This window comes from Phalacrocorax aristotelis, chromosome 5 (assembly GCF_949628215.1).
Source record: "Phalacrocorax aristotelis chromosome 5, bGulAri2.1, whole genome shotgun sequence".
NCBI classification, from domain to species: domain Eukaryota; kingdom Metazoa; phylum Chordata; class Aves; order Suliformes; family Phalacrocoracidae; genus Phalacrocorax; species Phalacrocorax aristotelis.
The window spans coordinates 71,272,410-71,290,261 of record NC_134280.1 but is presented as its reverse complement, the minus strand read 5'-3'; the positions used below and the strand labels follow the sequence as shown (position 1 = coordinate 71,290,261).

Sequence of the window (17,852 nt, the reverse complement as noted above, 5' to 3'; positions counted from 1 at the left end):
GACCAAGAACTTAGACTGGGCTTCATTTTTCCTTTAGAAAAGAACAGTGACAAGGCATTTAGACGTTGCTTTAACTGTCCAAGCAGATGTTAAATACATAAATACAGTACAGAGTGGGTTATGAAAGCATCATGCCCTCAGGCTGATTATGAAATTTGATCTTCCCTGCAGCGGTCGCATGCCTTCCTTGTGTACAGTTCTGCAAAGTGAGGGATACGTAATGGTGCAATATCCTGTCTTCAAACATCTGCATTTTCACTTGCAGAAACCACAGCAATCAATCTGAAATTAGCCACGCAGAAACATCATCCCACCGTGACGACCACAAACACCAATGGCATGTTTATTGCAACACGATTTTATTAAATATTTGTGTACAAAAGGCTTAAAATTTGTAAATATGCTGCATGCTAAGAAAACACGATCCGATACACCACATTGTCATAAAACACATTTCTTGGCATTTTCTCAGTTTTTGAAGTTGCAGGATGGGCCACAGGTAGATTTGGTCCCAGGCGGGGAATGCCAAACTGCTGAGCTCGTGCGCTTGAAGTATCGAGGCTTGCTCTTGCCAAAGATATCCTCCAGCTTAGGGCTTGGAATTAGCCCAAAGAGTTGGTCAACATTCACTGGGTGATAGTATTGGTGTAAAATGGCTTGATTGAGCTGATACCCTACAGAAACAACCACAGCAGAGAAGCAATCTCACTTCAGTGCTCTGCCTAAGGCACCCCTTTCCCTTAGAGCCCGCAGGACAGTTACTGTTCTTCCACACCTGAAAAACGTACCTGTACAACAGGTGCGTTAACAGTTTTCCTGCTCATCGCAAAGCTTTGAGCCCCACACCCACCCTCCGGCGGCCAGCGGCGCTTGTTCCAAGTCACTCAGCACACTAGATATACCCCAAACCCACCACACCTTGGTTTCCCTCAGGAGGGTAGGCTGCCTTGTGACCAGTGAGCCCCCCCCCATTCTTTTCACACCCTCGGATCCCAAGACACGCACAGAGGCCTTCGGTTTAACTTCGGCACAACAGCGCTTGCAGGAAAGCGTCCCCGGTCCCTCACCGCTCAGAGCCAGCGGCTGCCAGCCCTGCCGCAGCCTCACACGCTCCTGGACTGCACTTTGGGAAGCTGAGATGGCACCACGAGAGTCTGCAAAGCTGCAGCTTCCCCGGGAAGGAATTAAAGGAAGCCAAACCACACTCAGCACCTACCATCAGCCCAGGCAGGGACAGGCTTCCGAGGATCATTCTCATCATCTGTGGAGTCATCACTGTTCAGATCCATCCCGTAATTATTTATGTTTACCTGTGGAGATCCGGATTCCTTTGCACCCTCCGGGGGCCCTAAGCAGGATGTGGAGATAGATTTCTGAAACCAGAGACAGCATCGATTAGAGCAGGAAGCAGGCTTCCAGTCCGGCAGGAGAGCGTGCCTTGCCAGGGCAGGTGGGCTACCAGGCCCTCTGCAGGCACCGCAGAGCTCTGGCACGAGCAAGACAGGCTGTGCTACGGTCCCAGCTGAGGTCCCACAGCAAGATGCTCTACGGGATTTAGGCAGCACCCTCACCCCGAGCATAAGCCACGAGTTAAGAGGCGAGTTCCCAATGTCACACGCTGGGCAAGGAGTTTCACTGCAAAGGCAAGGTAGCCACAAACAAGAGCTGGCAGCTGGCTTTCTAGGGCGGAGGCACCACAGACACTCATTTTCATCCCTCTTTCAAACAGGAGAGCGAAAAGGTCACCCACCTGTATATGGGAAGCCTTTGACCTAGACCTAACTGGAACATCTGTAATATTCCTACCTGACAGGTAACTTGGGTTGAGTTTTTTGGTAAAACCCAGAAGCGCTCGAATCCTTTTGGCTTTTTAACTGAACTTTGCTCTGAAGCCATGCCCCTGCCGGCAGCTGAGCTGTAGCACGGGACCAGGTACCGCAGCGGGGACCGCAAACTGCAGAGCTGGAACAGCCACTTGCCTGCCCTGCAGCTTCCAAGCTGCCACGAAGAGCCTGCCAGTACCCACCCAAGAAAAAGCCAGGGCTCCGTTTCACGTTGAAGCTGCAGGTCAGAACAGCGTGAGCCAAAGCTCAGAGACACCTCCTGGCTTTGTAGGGAGGAACAGGGACGACCTGACAGCTGTATGTGGTGCAGGAATACCTAGAGGTGCTGACCAGAGGATAAACCAGGAAGGCAGGCCTAATTCTGCACGACTCTGCGCTAAGGGAATGCAGAAGCGTACACACATCAGCGCAAGCAGAAAAACTGTCACTGTGCTCAATGACCTGATAAGTACTTGCAACCCTTCTCCCCTCCTGTTTCTCGTAGAAAAGCCTTAGAAGAACACACCAGGTATGTCTAAGCACTTGGCTTTTGCACACATGGCTCTAGCACTCAAATCCTTTCACGTTCATGGCAGATCTGGTTTCTATCCTCTAGAGCTCTGACATGAGTCACAACATCGTGAAGTCGAGCAGGAAGAGGAACCATTCAGCCCCAAGACAAGAGAGTTTACCGGCAGAGGCAGCACTCAAGTCTGACTCTAAGCAGCTTTTTCTCCACCCCTGCAGTTATCAGGTCTAAGCAGCTCCAACTCAAAGAGGCTCCTGGAGACCGAACAGCCAGGCTCCACAGCGGGTGGGAGCCAGGCTGCCCCGGCGCCGCTCCAGGCTGAGCTGCCGCCTCGTGGTGTGCTGCCATCCTGTGGCCATTCCCAACACCTTTCCCAGGATGAAACCCTTGCTTTCTCTCCAGGTTCCCGCGGTGTGAGCTCTCGGCCAAGCACCAAAACCACCGACACCCCCATCCTCTGCACAGGTGCCTGTTAAACCCCAACAGCCTGCACTCGAGGATCTCATTTCCTGCTCCACCACCGATGGATAATGAATCTGCAGGCGGGCTCCAAACCACAGGAGCCAATTAGATACCACAGGCTCATTTCAGTCGAGGGCTCTGCTGGAACCGGGGCTCACCTTTGCAGTCTTGCTCAGCCATGTGCCAGAGGCAGTCAATGCTTCTGGATGCTTGATTTTTTTCTCCTCTCCCAGCTGCTGCTGGTGCTTCTGCAGACCATCTTCCTCCTGTTAAGATGCAAGAATTAAGTCATTCATGTTCACCCAAGCAAAACCACCAGACTACCCCTGGAACTAAGCTGTATTTTCCGGGGCCCTTGAAAAAAAAAAAAAAAAAAAAAAAAGAAAATCCTCCATCTCTGTGTCATCTTCTGCACAAAAAAAAAACCCCAAATCCAAGACTCAAAGGTGCGACTCCCATCTTTCCTCAGATCCAGATCAATGAGGTCTCCAGAGCCCACGCTCACCTTTACCGCTTTGCCCCAGGTATTAGAAGCCACGGCAGTGCATTCCGGTTGCTTGGTGCTCTTCTGCCCAGGCTGCTGGCGCAGCACTCTTGGGCTCTCTTCTTCCTAATAAAGAGAAGAAAATTCCACTGTTTAAGCATCTTTTCAACCCGACCCGCTTTGTGCGGGAGTTTCTTCTCCCATACTACTCGGTAGGGAAGAGCTAACAGGAGGGCGAGAGCTGCAGGCACTCTGAATCGTATTCGGCTTCTCGCCTGCCTGGAGGAGCTCTGCTGTGGCTCACTCCCGCCCGGGTGCTGGCAACATATGAAGAATCTAGGCCTTCATTAAAAGGATATAGCGCACACAGGAGTTTGAATGTCACGGACCTGGTAAGAGCAGTGAGTGCAAATACAGGAGGAATTTATCCTTAAGAGGAACAGTATTTGGGGGTTTGCTTTTTTACTAATGAAGAAGGCAGAAGAAAGAATAATGTTGAGAGTAGAAAGAGAGCAGAAAGAAAATGTTACTGCGATAGTTTGAGACAAACAACCTTGACTTTAAGCCATAACATTCTTCGTATAAATGCAAATGATGTTACCTGAAGCCATATGACACCTGAAGCTTATGGGGATCACATCCTCCAAATACAGTGAGTGAATGTAGTAGGAAAAAAAATAAACCTCTTACTCCATATTCATTTAAGTATCAGTGAATGCCATTTGGAGGTGCTCTTCAAAGCACCATTGTATGGCTGTCATCCACCTTGCGATGGGGCGCATAAGGCTCACCTGTGAACGAGGACACAGTCAACCCCAGCTTTATCAGCAGAGCTGACTTATTCTTGCCCAAACCCCCACTCCTTACAATAACGCGTTTCGCTCGTCGGTTTTATCATATTTGTCCCTCTAAATAACAAAACAGCGACTGCTAAACCCTTAAACAGGAACACAGCACTTGGAAAACAAGTCCGATCTTAAAATAAGTCTGCGTATCCTGTGCCTTACTAGTTTACAACACAAGTTGTTCCAAGACCACTTCAACTCCCTACCTTTAGGTTTTTTTCAGTAAACACTGCTGACTCCAGCTGTGGTTGGGAGGCCTTCTCTTTCCCTTGCTGTTTGTAATCTCTGGGGGAAAAACCCTACAATTTAGTTAGAGGAAAGCATGTCCGCCTCCCCCCACCCCAGCCATTCTTACAGCCCCGTGCTGCAGCACCCCAAACCTTTGGGACAGCCTGACACTCACACCAGCCTCCCAGTTTCAACCATACTATTTATATTTGCTGCTTCACCATGCCTGTTGCCAAGTCCCCTCCTCCAGGATAGAACAAGCTAATACCTCTCCTTCACTTGTTCCACCTGTTGCTGCTCTACAAGATTTTTCAGTTCCAAGTTTTTCTTTCCTTTTTCTTTTACTTCATCCTCTCTCCTCTTCTGCAGTGGTTCTTGCTGCTCAAATTCATCTTCCTCCTGAAGGAAGAAAACCCTTGTAACCCTCCAGCTTAAGTGGAAAGAGATGGGAGGATAGGAAGCAAGTGCTCTGAGACAACCTGTGCTTGTTGTACCCCGCTCTTACCTTCCACAGCCAGTTAGGTGCTCTCTCCCTTCCACCCCCACAGGTACCCTTGTGTTCCAACCCAACATCAACTGTCTAGACACAAGTCTTGCAGCACAGACCCTAAAATCCCTGTAGGAAAGGCAGTAACCTAGAGTTGCTCTTACCATCCTCAGCGCCTTCTGCTTCCACACATCAGCTTCTCCATGCTTCTTCGACAGTTTTCTCTTGCTCCGCTCCTCTGCCACTTTCTCTTCCCGCCCTTGCGAGGCGTGCACCTGAGAAAGGCACACACGCCTGCTGCACCGCCCGAGGACACACCTCACAGCCCTGTCCAAACCGAGGACGGGGACTGCTTCTGTAGCCCGAGATATTCCGGGTCTTAATGAGACAGGGAACCCAACACCCAGCAGGCAGCACACGTGCGTTGGATTTAGCGCCAACCTCATGCAGCAAGTCTACCACTTAGTACGGGCCACGTCAAGAGACACCCAGCGCTTGGCGCGACAGGAGACAGCAGCACAGAGCCCGTTACACAACCCCAAAATACATGCTTCCATCTTTAAGTGATTCTCTGCAGAACACGGGGATCTAGCATCCGGATTCCGCTTCGCCTGCAGTGCTGACGCCGACTAACTGAACTGCAGTATGAACGGGGGTTGTGAAAGCTGACTGAGCCCCAGAGACACCGTTCCTTCACCTGAGCTGTCTGTCCCAGTAAAAGCACTAGCATGCCCACAGCAGCAGGGTAGCCAGGGCTGTGTGTACTTCTGGACACTCAGGTTTTGGGAAAGGAGCATGATTCCTTTGTTTTCTAAGGCTGACCCTTTCCAAATGTCACTTTAGTCAAACCCCCTCAAATGAGCAACCATCCTTCTCCCAAAGGCTGCTGCGGGTCAGCCAGGCGCAGCCTCCCTCGGTCCCACAGAACCTGCGCTGTTGCACAAACGCAGCAGCACTGTCCGCACACAGCCACCCAGAGCCCATCCTAGCATGCTCTTCACCTCCCGCCTGCCCTCAGAAGGGGGCCAGACAAGGCTTTGAAAAGCAAACACGATACCAATGCACATGGAGCCAGGTCCACTAGTCACGAGCATCCCTCGCACGCTTGGTAGCCGGTTCTTTCCTGCCATGCTTTCGCAACCCCCTGCAAGCACCGCAGCTTCGCTGCCCGATGCTCTGCACGAGCGGCTCGCTCAGCACGCTGGAAGCCGAGCCAGGCTCTCACCTGCAGGGCCCGTTCACAGGACAGTCAAGGGATGCTACCACATTCCTTGAACACAGAGCGCCATGAACACCGCATGTTGGAACAGGAATGTTTAGAGCCACTGCAGAGGAATGGAGACTGAAAGCCTCCTTGCCTGACAGAGTTTCAGTGTCTCTGATGCAGGCTTACCCACCACCCGATTAGCCACCATCAGCAGCAATCCTGTGCTCGTACGTATCATGCCAGTGGCCTCTTTGCACCCTCTTGGTCTCATGGCTCACCGAGGGAATGTCACTGTACTGAGTGGTCCAAAGCTTGGTCAGGGTCAGCCTTACCTTCTCATCAGTCTGTAAAATCTTCCGCTCCATCCGCTTTTTCTTCTCTTCTTCCATTTGTTCCACCCGCTCCCGAGCCTGCAGTGCCTTCCTCAGACGCTCTTCCCTCTTCCTGAGCAAGAGGGGCTTGTTAGCTTTGTCTGCTCTAGCAGAGAGCATGGTGGGGCAACAGGGACTTGCCACGGTAATTGGGGAAAACAGTTATTTTGCTTGCCTTGCTCTGGCTGAGTTTACCCTCAGCTCACTTCTGCATTAAGTTCGGACATTAGCAGGCGCTCTGCACCAGTGCAGTCCTCACTGCAGCGAGCTGTGAGCAGCAGCGCTGAGGGTGCCCAGGCAGCAACACTGGCAAAGTGCTCCTTCCAAGTGGGAGGCACAAAGCACAGTATGGCAGTGCTCTCTGCCTGGCAGGGAAGGCCTCCAAGGCAATTCTGTGCTGAACCAGGGAAGGAACAGGAGGCAAGGGACCCAACTCACTGCTTCATTTCTGCTTGCCGCCGCCTCTTTTCCTCCTCCACTTTCTTTTTCCTCTGTTCCTCAGCCTCCTGCTTCTTTCTGAGGCTCTCCAGCCTCTGCCGCTCCTTCTCCTGAAGGGAGATGAGTTCAGACTATACCAACTGCTGGGGCCTGTTTCTACCCTCAGGCTGCTTAGGCACCAGCAGCTAGAGGCTAGGCAGCCTGCTAAACGGAGTCACTGTCAGAGTCATTCACCCACACACCAGGATGGGAAGTGACGAGCAGGGAAGAAACAACGCAGGTTTGGCAACAGAGCTTATTCAACTAGTAAGAGCAGGAGAGTCACAGGTACAGGAGGGAAACACCTCACTTCAGCTGCAGAGAATATGTTCAGGCAAGGAACAGCACACTCCTGCTGTAGGCGACCACCTGTAGCAAACGCTCCTTGCCTGGGACAGTGTTACAGGCACCCACAGCTGGGAAAATGGGGGAGAAGGGGCACAGCGTGAGTAGTCTTGCTTAGAGGCCAAAAGGTTCCCTAGCAGCTCCCAGCCCCAGCAGAATATGCCTGCAGGGAGATCCTGCCACCTCACCACTGGTGTGGCCAGTTTACTGATTTGGACAGAGCGCTGCGTGGATGCCAGTGTGAGGGGAAAGAGCTGTCAGCGCCCACGAGGCAGGAAGCACAGCCGTTATCTTCCAGCCCCCACGGTTAAGGGTGTCATTACTTACAACAAAGTCTCCCTGTAGAGAAGATAGACAAAAAAATGATTACGGGTTTGGAAGTAACACTAGAACCCCATTTCGCAGCACAGGAACCCCATTCTTATCTGCAATTCCTTACCAGTATGTGGCAGGGAGCCCACTGCCTGACCCCAACACTGCCCATATCTTTCAGCCCCGCAGCACCCAATTACGCAAGACACAAGGGCAGGTCCCCACTGCAAAGAGAAAAGCTTCCCACTTTCCTATGGCTCAACAGTCCCAGAATACAAAATATTTCTGCTGACTATAGATAGAGCAACTAGATTTCTCCGCATATGAGGAAGGTTTGAGGATGGGTGTGAAAGAACCCCATCCAATAACGGCATGTGTGGACAGACTACGCAAGGCAACAACAACCAGTTTCGCTCCCCTGGGGAAGCTGAAGCAGAATTGTGAGGCCAGTCTGCTATGAGGACCTGCACAGATCCACAGTAGCAGACAGAACTAGGGACATGTTTATGCTTTTCTAAGCAACCAGTCCCTCCTGCCACTCCCCCAGACTTGATCTCCTCCTCCAGCCCTGGGAGGGAAGGTGGGACTCTGACGCACCTTAAGATCGGGTCGGGTGGGAGTACTGCACTTGATGAAGTTCTTTACGACACCCCCACGTCCCGTGGGCCCTGCGCTTGCAAACAGCTGGTTTCGCTGCACAGCCTGCAGGAAGTTTTTCAGTGGTCTAGCAACCTAACAGGAGAAGGTGGAGGGGAGTCAGTACCTGCCAGGGAAAGGGAGGCAAAGAAGGGCCACGGCACCCACTCACCTTGCTAGCTGGAGAGGAAGAAGATAGATTCTGGTTTGCTGAATTCTTGTGCTTGTCATCCAAAGGGGAAAGGGTTTGACCCCCCGGCTGCTGCCCATTCTGTATAATGCCCATTGCTTGTTTATAGCTTCTCATCCTGATGAGATTAGGAAGAGGTGCACGGTAGGTGACCATCAGGCTCCCCAGTCTTGCCAGAAGCATTTACTTGCTGTTACACACTTCCCCCTGCCCGGTTCCTGCCGCCCGAGGACGTGGGACTCCTGTGGGCTCACTCGGCCCTGTGGCAGGCACACCACCCAGGCACGACAGAGGACAGGAGAGGCACGCGACGGCTTGGTAGGGGAACACCCTCCTTCCAGAGCAGTAACGTACAACGCGCTCACCCTCCCTCTCCACTGAGTCCCTGTGAGCAGAAAGTCTTTGCTATATCTTATATTGTGATACGTGGTATTAACACCACAAGATAGATACAACCCTCGTGTGTTTGCAACCACCCAGCCCAGGTCACCTCACTGGCAGGGTTTCCCATGCTTTATAAATACTTTGGACACTCACAGGTTTACTTGTGTCAGAAATTACTTCACTTGCATCCCCTAATTCCAGGGGAAAACAGGGGAGGCTGCTTCACTGCGCTATCAGGGCCCAATCCAGCAGCAGCCCTGAGAAAGGCTGCAGATCCCAACCCACCACACAGTGCTACGCATCCACGTGAGAACTGAGGTTACTGTTATTCCCCTTCCCATCCTCTACCCACAGCAAATTCACCCCAGCAACACCAGGACAGGAGACTGAGGGCAAAGCTAAAAGCAGGCGAAGTCTCACGTGAAACACCAGCAACACAGCAGTGAGGAAACAAGTCAGGCATTCCTGACACTTGCACAAGATAAGAGAGAGGTCAGTCACCCACTTGTGTTGCCTTCTGAAAGTGCCCCCGGACCACCCCTTTACAAACCACTCGGCGTCACATCTAAGCTGCGAGTTGACCATGCTCGGTCACCTCCGCTGGCTTGTGCATGAACTCATGCATCTGCTTCCCAGGCCAGACCTGGGTCCCAGAGCCGAACAAGGCCCAAGAAGTCACAAGCAACTCCCAGGAGACAAGACCTGGCCAAAGACGACTTCAAAACGACATTGGAAGGGGTGGGGTGGGAAGGCAGGGAAACAAACCACCCAAAGCTTTTTAAAACAAGTTACTTAGAAGGCCAGGCCCAAGGCCTTCCAGCCCACGGGCTCATTCCTCCTCCTTACAAATGTCTCATACCAGATACATGAGGGATTCTCCTGAGACTTGGCACAGTGGGGCTGTTCCTGGTTCTCGTTCTGGCATTCGCTGTTTGGATTTACACGGCTTCCTGAGAAGAAACCTGCAGTTAGCACCTCGTGCAAGGCACCCTGCGGGGCTCCGATCCTGGTCTCCAGAGCTCTCCTGTGCCCAGAGCCCTGTAGCACCTAACCGAGCTGAGAAACCAGAAGCCTGAGTGGCTACATGGAATATCAGCATCATATACAAACACTGTGAAGCATGCTGCAGTATGCATCCTGTACAGACCTCCTAAAACAGGCACAACCTGTCTCACCAAAAGGCCTCCAGCTACTCTTCCCTCCACTCCAGCTACAGCTGCTTGTCAGATCCTACAGTCCCGATGGGGGATAAACAAAAAGCCTGAATCTCTCCCTCTTCTTGCTGAGGCATGGTAAATAAATGGGACCTGTAAATCCTCACATAACATAAACCCAGAGGAAAGGGATGCCAAGGTGTTTTAACACAGCATTACACTGTGTGGAAGATTCCAGGTTTAAGAACAATCTCCTTTCGAAGTCTCCCCCCAGTTACTCATTAGGCAGATCGAAGTTGGACAGGACAGCTTTTGTCTCAAGGCTTGGACACATTTACAAGATGTCCTTGCTTATCTAATGGCATGCCTTACCTCTTCAGGAGATCAAAGTCTACCTGAAAAATTACCTTGACTGGTCAGAGGTGGTTTTGTTTCAACGCAAGTCCTAGATTTTCCACAAACCCCCATGTTGACTCCCTGGTCTGTGTGTCTTTGGGGCTTCATGCAAGAGAAGCAAAACCAACTCAAAGTTACCTTCCCTGCTCCCTGCCTGCTGCTCAGGAGGAGATAAGTGCTGTGCAGGAGGGCTGGCAGCTTGTACACTTTTGCTCGAAACAAGGGTGTCTTCAGGAGTCTGCAGGAAAAGGGAACAAGCATTCTCTTAGCACAGCTGCTGCAAAGAACAAGGCTACTGTGGACCTGCTGCTCTGAGAAGGCCAGTCACTTCCAACCTAGGGTCTGCTTCTCTCTCAGCTAGAGCTGTGCTGCATGGATGTGGACCGGCTCATTTCAGTAACAGGGGCCTGCTCATGAAACACCAGCCTCTGCAGGAAGGACAGTTGCCCAGCACTTCTCAACTAGAGCAGGAGCTTTACTGAACCTGGGCTCCAAAGTCAAAGAGCCTTGAGAATGAGACAGCTTCCACACACCTTGGAGACACCAATTTTCAAACTACAGATATTCCAGTCCTGAAAGATAGACAAGTCCCTGTAAAGTGTCTCAGGTTACAGATCATTAGGCTCTCTAAGCACCGTTACGGCATATTCACAGGAGGACACACAAAAGTCACCGCAGCACAGCATCCCAGCAGGTTACAAGGCTGCCGGCACACAGCCCGTGCTTCCCCCTACCTGCTAGGCTACACCCGCTGCCACTGCCACGATCGGAGCAAAGCCACCTGCCCATTCCCGCTGATGCTTCCCAACAGCGCCAGGGAGCTGTTCTGAAGCAGAGCCCACTCCTCTCTCTGCTGGGCTAGTTCACACCTCGGCTGGTTCACAGCACAACCACACAAGTTTTTGCCAGCTCAAAGGAGAGGATGGGTTTCTTTCTCCTAGCACTGCAGGCTCACGCACACTGCGTACACAGCCTCGGCGGCCAAGGAAAGCACTTCAACTTGAACTGCCCGTCCTCCTGATTTTTGTAGCTCAAACCAGCCATGCAAGAGAGGGGCTAAGAATACACACAATTACCAGGCCCAGCTGACAGGCAAAAGCAGGCTGACTCCTGGGAACCTGGCCAAGCACCTCCAAAAGCTCCATCTTGAAGAGGCCTTACCAAGGCACAGAATGTCTCTGCCCACCAGGAGCCAGAGAGCCAACTGGCTTAACCAGCTGCTGAGCATTAGGAGGGCAGCACTGCCCAACTCAGCAGCACCTTCGCTGAGCTCGAAGGGACTGACAGAACAATCCCCTGGCCACACTCCCTGCTTCCAGTGGCAATGCTCAGGGAAAGGTATCAACTCAGGCAAGAAGATACCTGGACAGAGTTTGTAGGTTGTTCCTGAGAACTTACCTTTTCACTTGGGGGATTCAGGTCCAGTCCAGGTCTGTAAAAGAAGAGTTATTTTAATTACTTCAGCTCTCTGAAGGGTGAGTTACAGGTGATGGGAGTATGACAGAGCCAGCATATGGGACCCCAAGGGAAGTGCAGATAAATCTAAGTACATCCAGAGGCACAAGCCTGCTTCAGCCAGGCCACACAGAGGTGGAGCTGTAAGTTCTTCTGATGGACCGCTCCGCTGCATTACTGACCACCACACTGATGAGCTGTGCCCCCTTCTGCAGAGCTTCCACATAGCAGGTAAAAAGGAAGCTCTGTGAGCCTTAGGCTGAGCCTTACCTGTCCAGCTCTCAGGTTAGACCACAGCTGACTGACCTCCAGCGCCAGCAGGCATTCGGAGGCTGATTACGGCAAGCAATCCCAGGACATAACTCGCATGATGCCGGCCAACACCAGGCAGAGCAACTGCTGGCAGCCTCTCAGGTCTGATGGCATAGGCTGGACCCCACACTAACACAGTGATTAACCTCACTGTGCTCTGAACAGACTTCTGAAAAGGAAGTGCTGTGCCTGAACAGCACAAGCCTTGAAACATCAACCAGCCCCAAGTGACATCACCTAAACAGTCTGTTACAAAACTAGTCCTATATCTGTGATATAAAAGCGACCCATATAGCTTCTTTGCAGGGCTTTCTGCGCTTTCTTCCTGCCTGCTTTACATGGTGGCCTCACCTCATGCTGCTGGTCACATCTTCTTCCACAAAAACCTCCAAGGAGCTTTGACCTGGAGGAAAAAAACATAAGCTAGCTTGGGGATTTCATTCTGAGGCTTCCCAACAGCAGCAATGTGCACGTGGTAGAGCTCAGGTCTCTGTGCAGGCTTTCCTCCCAGGGAACACACCGATTGCTCATCTCAGCTTTCCACACCAGCACTACCACCTCCCTCAAGTGTCACTGACAAACTGGTGTGGGCTGGGAAGGCAGAGAAGTGAAGCAGCAGCTCCTCTGCCTGCAGGCTGCTCCAGCTGCACAAACACGCTCTTGCCTGTGTCAGAGATAAGATTTCCCAGTCAATTGACTTCAGCTACTGCCTCCCTACACAGTTTTATGCAGAGATTTGGTGGATTTAGGCTGATTTCATTCCCCCCATAACACCACTTAGCTGAAAGTGTTATAACAAATGCCTAGATACAGTGTGACTCAAAGCTGACAAAACCAAATACCAAAGGCCTCAGTGCTTTATTAGAAGCCAATCTGACTTCAGAAGCAATGATCTTAGAGAGTCCAAATAGCAAAACCTTCCCAGGAGCAGTGGGAACAGAAGATATGAGGAGTTCAGTGTTACCAGGAATAGCCTGGATTTCTGAATCCTGCTTCCTCTGACGACTGTGCTGTTTGGTCCATCCACCCTATCTTCACCCAAAAGGCATTTAAGTTCCTCTGCCAATTTCAGCCAAATTTCAGGGGGTGGAGACATTCAGCTCCTATAGATTTTTTGGAGACTTGGCAGAAGACACTAAAATTAAAGCCCCTCCCCAGGTAACGCGACAGTCTCTCCCGATCCGCCACGCTGCACACGTGGCTAGAACCAGCCAGACCCCATTTTCCCTTTCACCCTTGTTTTTTGCCCATCCACAACCTGCGTAACCCAACCTCCAGTCCCTGTGTGCTTATGCCCCAGCAGACACATCCTTCACCTGCTGCAGCAAAACTCAGCCCAAGGCTTGGTCCAACAGCAGATGAGGGCCTGAAGACTGCAGCCCAAGCGTGTGGGAGCCACAAGGCTAAGGGGAGCCAGAGACAGAGTTAAGACAGACTAGCAGTTCCGCAGCTGCTTACTCCCCACACCAAAGCCGAGAAGCTGGTTTAGCCAAACGAATGCACTCGACAGCTGAAGGACACTTACAGCTCACTCTGCTGGAGGCAGAGGATGATTCTCGTGCCGCTGCCTTCTTTGAAATGGCCCTGCTGATAGACCTCCGGATCATGCTCTCCCTTTTGCTGGCCAGTGAATATTTCTCTGCCAAGGAGGCCCTACGGCTCTTGTGGGGGCCACCCACAAAGCTTCGGCAACCAGAGCAACGGCGTGTTTTGGATCTCACTGGTGTCGTTTTGCTGTCAGAGTCCTGGAAAAGGATCTTCTCGAAGCCTTCAGGAGATGGATCTCCTTGGAGCATGGCAGGATCTCCATTTCTAGCAGCTTTGGGAGTGGAGGTACTTGGTCTTTTTTTGGGGGCCTCCTCCCACTCCCTCGCTGCCTGGCCATCAGGGACCTCAGTGACAGAGGACACATCGTGCAGCTCAGTGGCTGCATCCCCCTTGAGCCACGGCTCGCCCGTCACGGCCCTACAGGCTGCGTCACTGCTACCGGCACCCCGAGGGCAGTCCTGGCAATCTGCCTCTGCCGGGGGACCTTGTGCTTCCACCGGCCACTTCCCCACCAGTGCTGGGAGCTCGGTTTTAACGCTGGCCTGAGACCTCGCCACACAGTCGGGCATGGGCACCTCTTCCTCCCCACAGCTGGGGTTCTGGGGGTGCTCTTTGCCGTGGCGCCTTTGGGAATTTGGCTTGGAAGACACCATCTTAATGCTGCTTCTCCGTCTGGACAACCTTAAATAAAAAGAATGTTAAAGGAAGCCATGAAGTCTCCCGCTCCCAAATGATTTTTAGAGAGAAAAAGCAGACAAGATTTGAAGCAAACCTGCAGGCTTCTTCCCTCCACCATTTCCCCCTCACAGCCCATCTCCCATCACCGGTGAAGCGCAGGAGCTGAACCTCGAGAGCTCACAGATACGCTCTGCCAGATTTAGCTGGAACGATGTAGAAGTTGCTGCTTACTGCTCTCTGCTGCCTGCGAGATGCTCTTTTGCTGGACGTTACTACGCTATACCGTAGGCAGGAACGCAGGGCACGTACCCTCACTGCACCATCCCAGCTATCAGCCTGGCTCGCTGGGCTGACTCACAAAGGTTGTGTCGTGTTGACACAAACTACAGCAGCTGAGGTACCAGGACACTCGTTGCTAACCCACAGCCCCAGGCGGAGCTGACGCCAGGGGACAGTGAAGTCATATGGGATCAAACAGCTCCACTCTGCCTTGAGCAAAGTACAGGCATCCATGCAGGGAGGGATATTGGATCGAAGATATCACGGTCTCCCATGATCAGCCCTGTGGGGAAGCCTCCCCTGCGGAGATTCACAAGATCCTGGCTAGAAACAGAAGGCTCTGCAGCTCTCTGGCAGGCTGCTCAGCACAAAACACAGTGCAAGCACTGGGAACACACCCATGGCTCTAAAGGCAGTTTGTCAACAGGCTGGGATGCACAGCAATGCTGCCATTCATGTGGTACCTGACAGCGTGACCCCGAGGAAGGCAGCAAAGAAACACCTGTGCAGTCAGGACTCACGAATTCTTTGAACTGTTGCTATTTAAGAGACAAAAATTACCAGGTACAGTAACTGTCTCTAGCTCCGCTGCTTCAGTTAAACCTGAGCAACTACACAGAGGCTTGGGGAATTTCAGCAGTGAAATCCTCTTTGCTCCATTAGGTAACTTGCCACAAAAGCATGGAGCCACAGCAAGTCAGGGAGATCAGGTGGACAAATCCGAACCCAAAGGACAACTTTGGTTGTCCAGAGAAAGGCAGCTTCCGGGGCCAAAGTGACCCAGAGGCAGCCAGGTAAAGGGTGGAGACTGGACACAAAGATGAAACAGAGAGCTAACGTGGAAGTGCGTGACAGCTAGAAAAGGTGGCAGAGAAAACCCACCGTGGCATAAGAACAAGGCTTTTACAGCCCCTGGCACGCAGCCACCAGCAAGCAGGGACTTGTCCTACTGCCAGTGTTCAGGCTGATACCCTCCCCCCTCCCTCCAGCCCCGCTCACCTAACTTCATTCTGACCTCTAGCAAGAACAGGGACCTTTTGCTAGAATTAGCAAGAAAAACTACTAATTAAGAAACATGTAACTAAGAATACAGTAAGAAAAGGGTTTTGTAATGCATACTGAGAAAACCAGAGCAAGGAAAACAACAACAGCCTGACCCTGCAGGATGGAGCGCAACATGCTGAACCACAGCGTAAGCTTCCTTTTGGCAGATGACCCCCTACCCAGGCACTTCGCTGCATCAGCAGATCTTTCTCAAACTAAGTTAAATGAGGAAAAATACACGCAAGACTTGTCTTCTTCAGGGGAGCAATCCAGCTGCTACCTGAACACTAACAGTATGTCTTAAGAGCTCTCCCTGTTTAGATCTGCACGTTTTCTTCTCCTGTCCTCCTTCACCACACGCACGCATGAACTTCCCACGCTTCCTTACTATTCTGGCTGTTCTCTCCATCCTCCATGTCTGGTTTCTGACAGTCTCTTAGTTCTAATCCTTCCTGTCCAACTTCTGTGGGTTTTTCACCATGGTTATCAACATTTGAGTGCCTTAACGCCTTAACGTTTACTATTGCACGGCCAGTGGCAAGTCACACACCAGCAAGCGCCAGCACGCCCTCCCTCAGCTCGCAGCACACGCTCCTCTGAAGGGAGGCTACCCTCACCGCTTTACTGCTGACCACACGGTGAGGGCAGATACACAGTCAGCTGTCATGAAGCAGTAGCATCAAGGAAGCCAATTAGCATCACAGCCACCCCTGGCGATGCATGCTATCAAATCATGCCATCCTGCCTCGGCATCTGCTTGCAGGCTACTCTGGGCTAGTTTTAAAACCCTCAAGTACAAGTTGGCTCTAAGCAAGTCACCTGGAATTTCCACTTCAGTTTCACCACTAATCCCTCTGAGCCTTTCTGCCTGCCAGTGCAAACGAGGAGGGCCGGCATGCCGCTCCTGCACGCCACCGGTGGCCTGTTCTCTCAGGCACCAGTGCAATGGTTGAGGGTGTGAACACCAGTAGCAATCTCAGGTCAAAAACTGTGCTCAAACAAAAGCTAATGGAATAAAATCCAAACCCAAACAGAGAAGAAAATATAATATTTATTATTGTTTCTAACCAGAAAAAAGGACAAAACAAAAGTTAAAGTGAAGGAAACCAGCCAACTCCACCCCAAGCTTTCACAAGAACCAAGATATTGATCGAACCTGACACACCCTTTAAAACGTATTTGCTAATTCAGGGAGTAAAGCAGCTATTTTACGTTCTTGTGCATGTGGAAAGAGTGACTGTTTTGTTTCACTCAAACACCATGCGGCGGAGCCAGGACAAACCGACTCACCTACCTCCTCCTGTTCGGCTCCTTATTTTCGTCTTTCAGGCAGGAGGACTGCCTCCTCCTGGGGCGCCTCCTCTGTGATGGTGTTTTGGGCATTAGCTGAGGTTCAGCCCCAAAGTTGCTGTTGAGCAAACGCGGAAGACAGAGGTTGCTTCCCCCCCGCTGCCTAGAGCGCCACCGCCCGCAGCCTGCCCGCAGCGAGGCCCACGCAGCGTGCCCAGCCCCGGCGCCCGCCGGGCCCCGCACCGGGGCAAAGGCGCGGGAGGCGGTCTGGGAGCAGCCGGCTCCCTCGGGGACGGGGGTCCCCCCGGAGGGCGGCCCCTACCTATCCAGCAGCCTCATGCCCTGCTCCTCCGCCTCCCGCAGCCAGGCCAAGCGCTTGTGCTCCGCGTCGTGGAGGAAGCGGGAGAGCCGCTGCCCGCACACCTCCAGCAGCCGCGTGGGACCGTCAGCCCCCGCCATGGCCCTGCCTGGAACGCAGAGGGAGAGGCGAAGGCTCGCTGGCTGCCGGCGGCGGGGGAGGCACCGGGGTACGGCCTGCCCCGGGCGGGGTGGGAGGCCGGGGAGCTCGGGCCGCGAGGGACCCCCGCGTGCCCCCAACCGCCTCCCCCGAGGTGGGCCAGGACATGCCCCAGCACCTCCCCGGGACCGCAGCCCCGTCCCTCTGTCCGTCCGTCTCCCAGGCACCACCTTCACGCCGCACCATCACAAACACAGGCTCCCCTTCCCACCCCAATATCAGCCCAGCCTCCACCAATCACAGCGCGAACCCCCCAAGGCGGGGCCTCTTATTGACCGTTGCCTAAGTCCATCGCTCTCCCGCTTTAAAGCCCCGCAGCCTATTTGTCTGCCCACTCAAACCCCGCCTTCTAAGCCAAGACTTCCACGACCACAGAGACTGGCGAGCAGAGTGGGGCCG

The 17,852-nt window shown here is 52.6% G+C and overlaps 1 protein-coding gene across 7 annotated transcripts; it reads right to left on the bottom strand.

The window, feature by feature from the left end:
• Window positions 1-342: 342 nt before the first annotated feature.
• On the bottom strand, window positions 343-17,654 carry LOC142058157 (inner centromere protein-like). 7 transcript variants are annotated; one of them, XM_075095337.1, is made up of 19 exons: window positions 17,259-17,652; window positions 16,941-17,054; window positions 13,623-14,326; window positions 13,414-13,500; window positions 12,449-12,500; window positions 11,729-11,762; window positions 10,342-10,432; window positions 9,640-9,730; window positions 8,379-8,514; window positions 8,168-8,302; window positions 6,875-6,984; window positions 6,398-6,509; window positions 5,023-5,133; window positions 4,640-4,770; window positions 4,350-4,428; window positions 3,320-3,424; window positions 2,973-3,080; window positions 1,217-1,373; window positions 343-674 (listed from the first exon to the last, which is right to left on the bottom strand). In XM_075095337.1, the coding sequence occupies exons 1-19, from the start codon at window positions 17,393-17,395 to the stop codon at window positions 469-471; spliced, it is 2,700 nt and encodes an 899-aa protein (XP_074951438.1). In that variant the 5' UTR covers window positions 17,396-17,652; the 3' UTR covers window positions 343-468. The 7 variants fall into 7 exon arrangements, 6 of the variants coding, with proteins under 6 accessions (XP_074951438.1, XP_074951437.1, XP_074951439.1 ...); XM_075095336.1 differs by lacking the exon at window positions 10,342-10,432 and adding an exon at window positions 10,469-10,568 and having other exon boundaries at window positions 17,259-17,651; XM_075095339.1 differs by lacking the exons at window positions 343-674; window positions 10,342-10,432 and adding exons at window positions 683-788; window positions 10,469-10,568.
• Window positions 17,655-17,852: the final 198 nt, after the last annotated feature.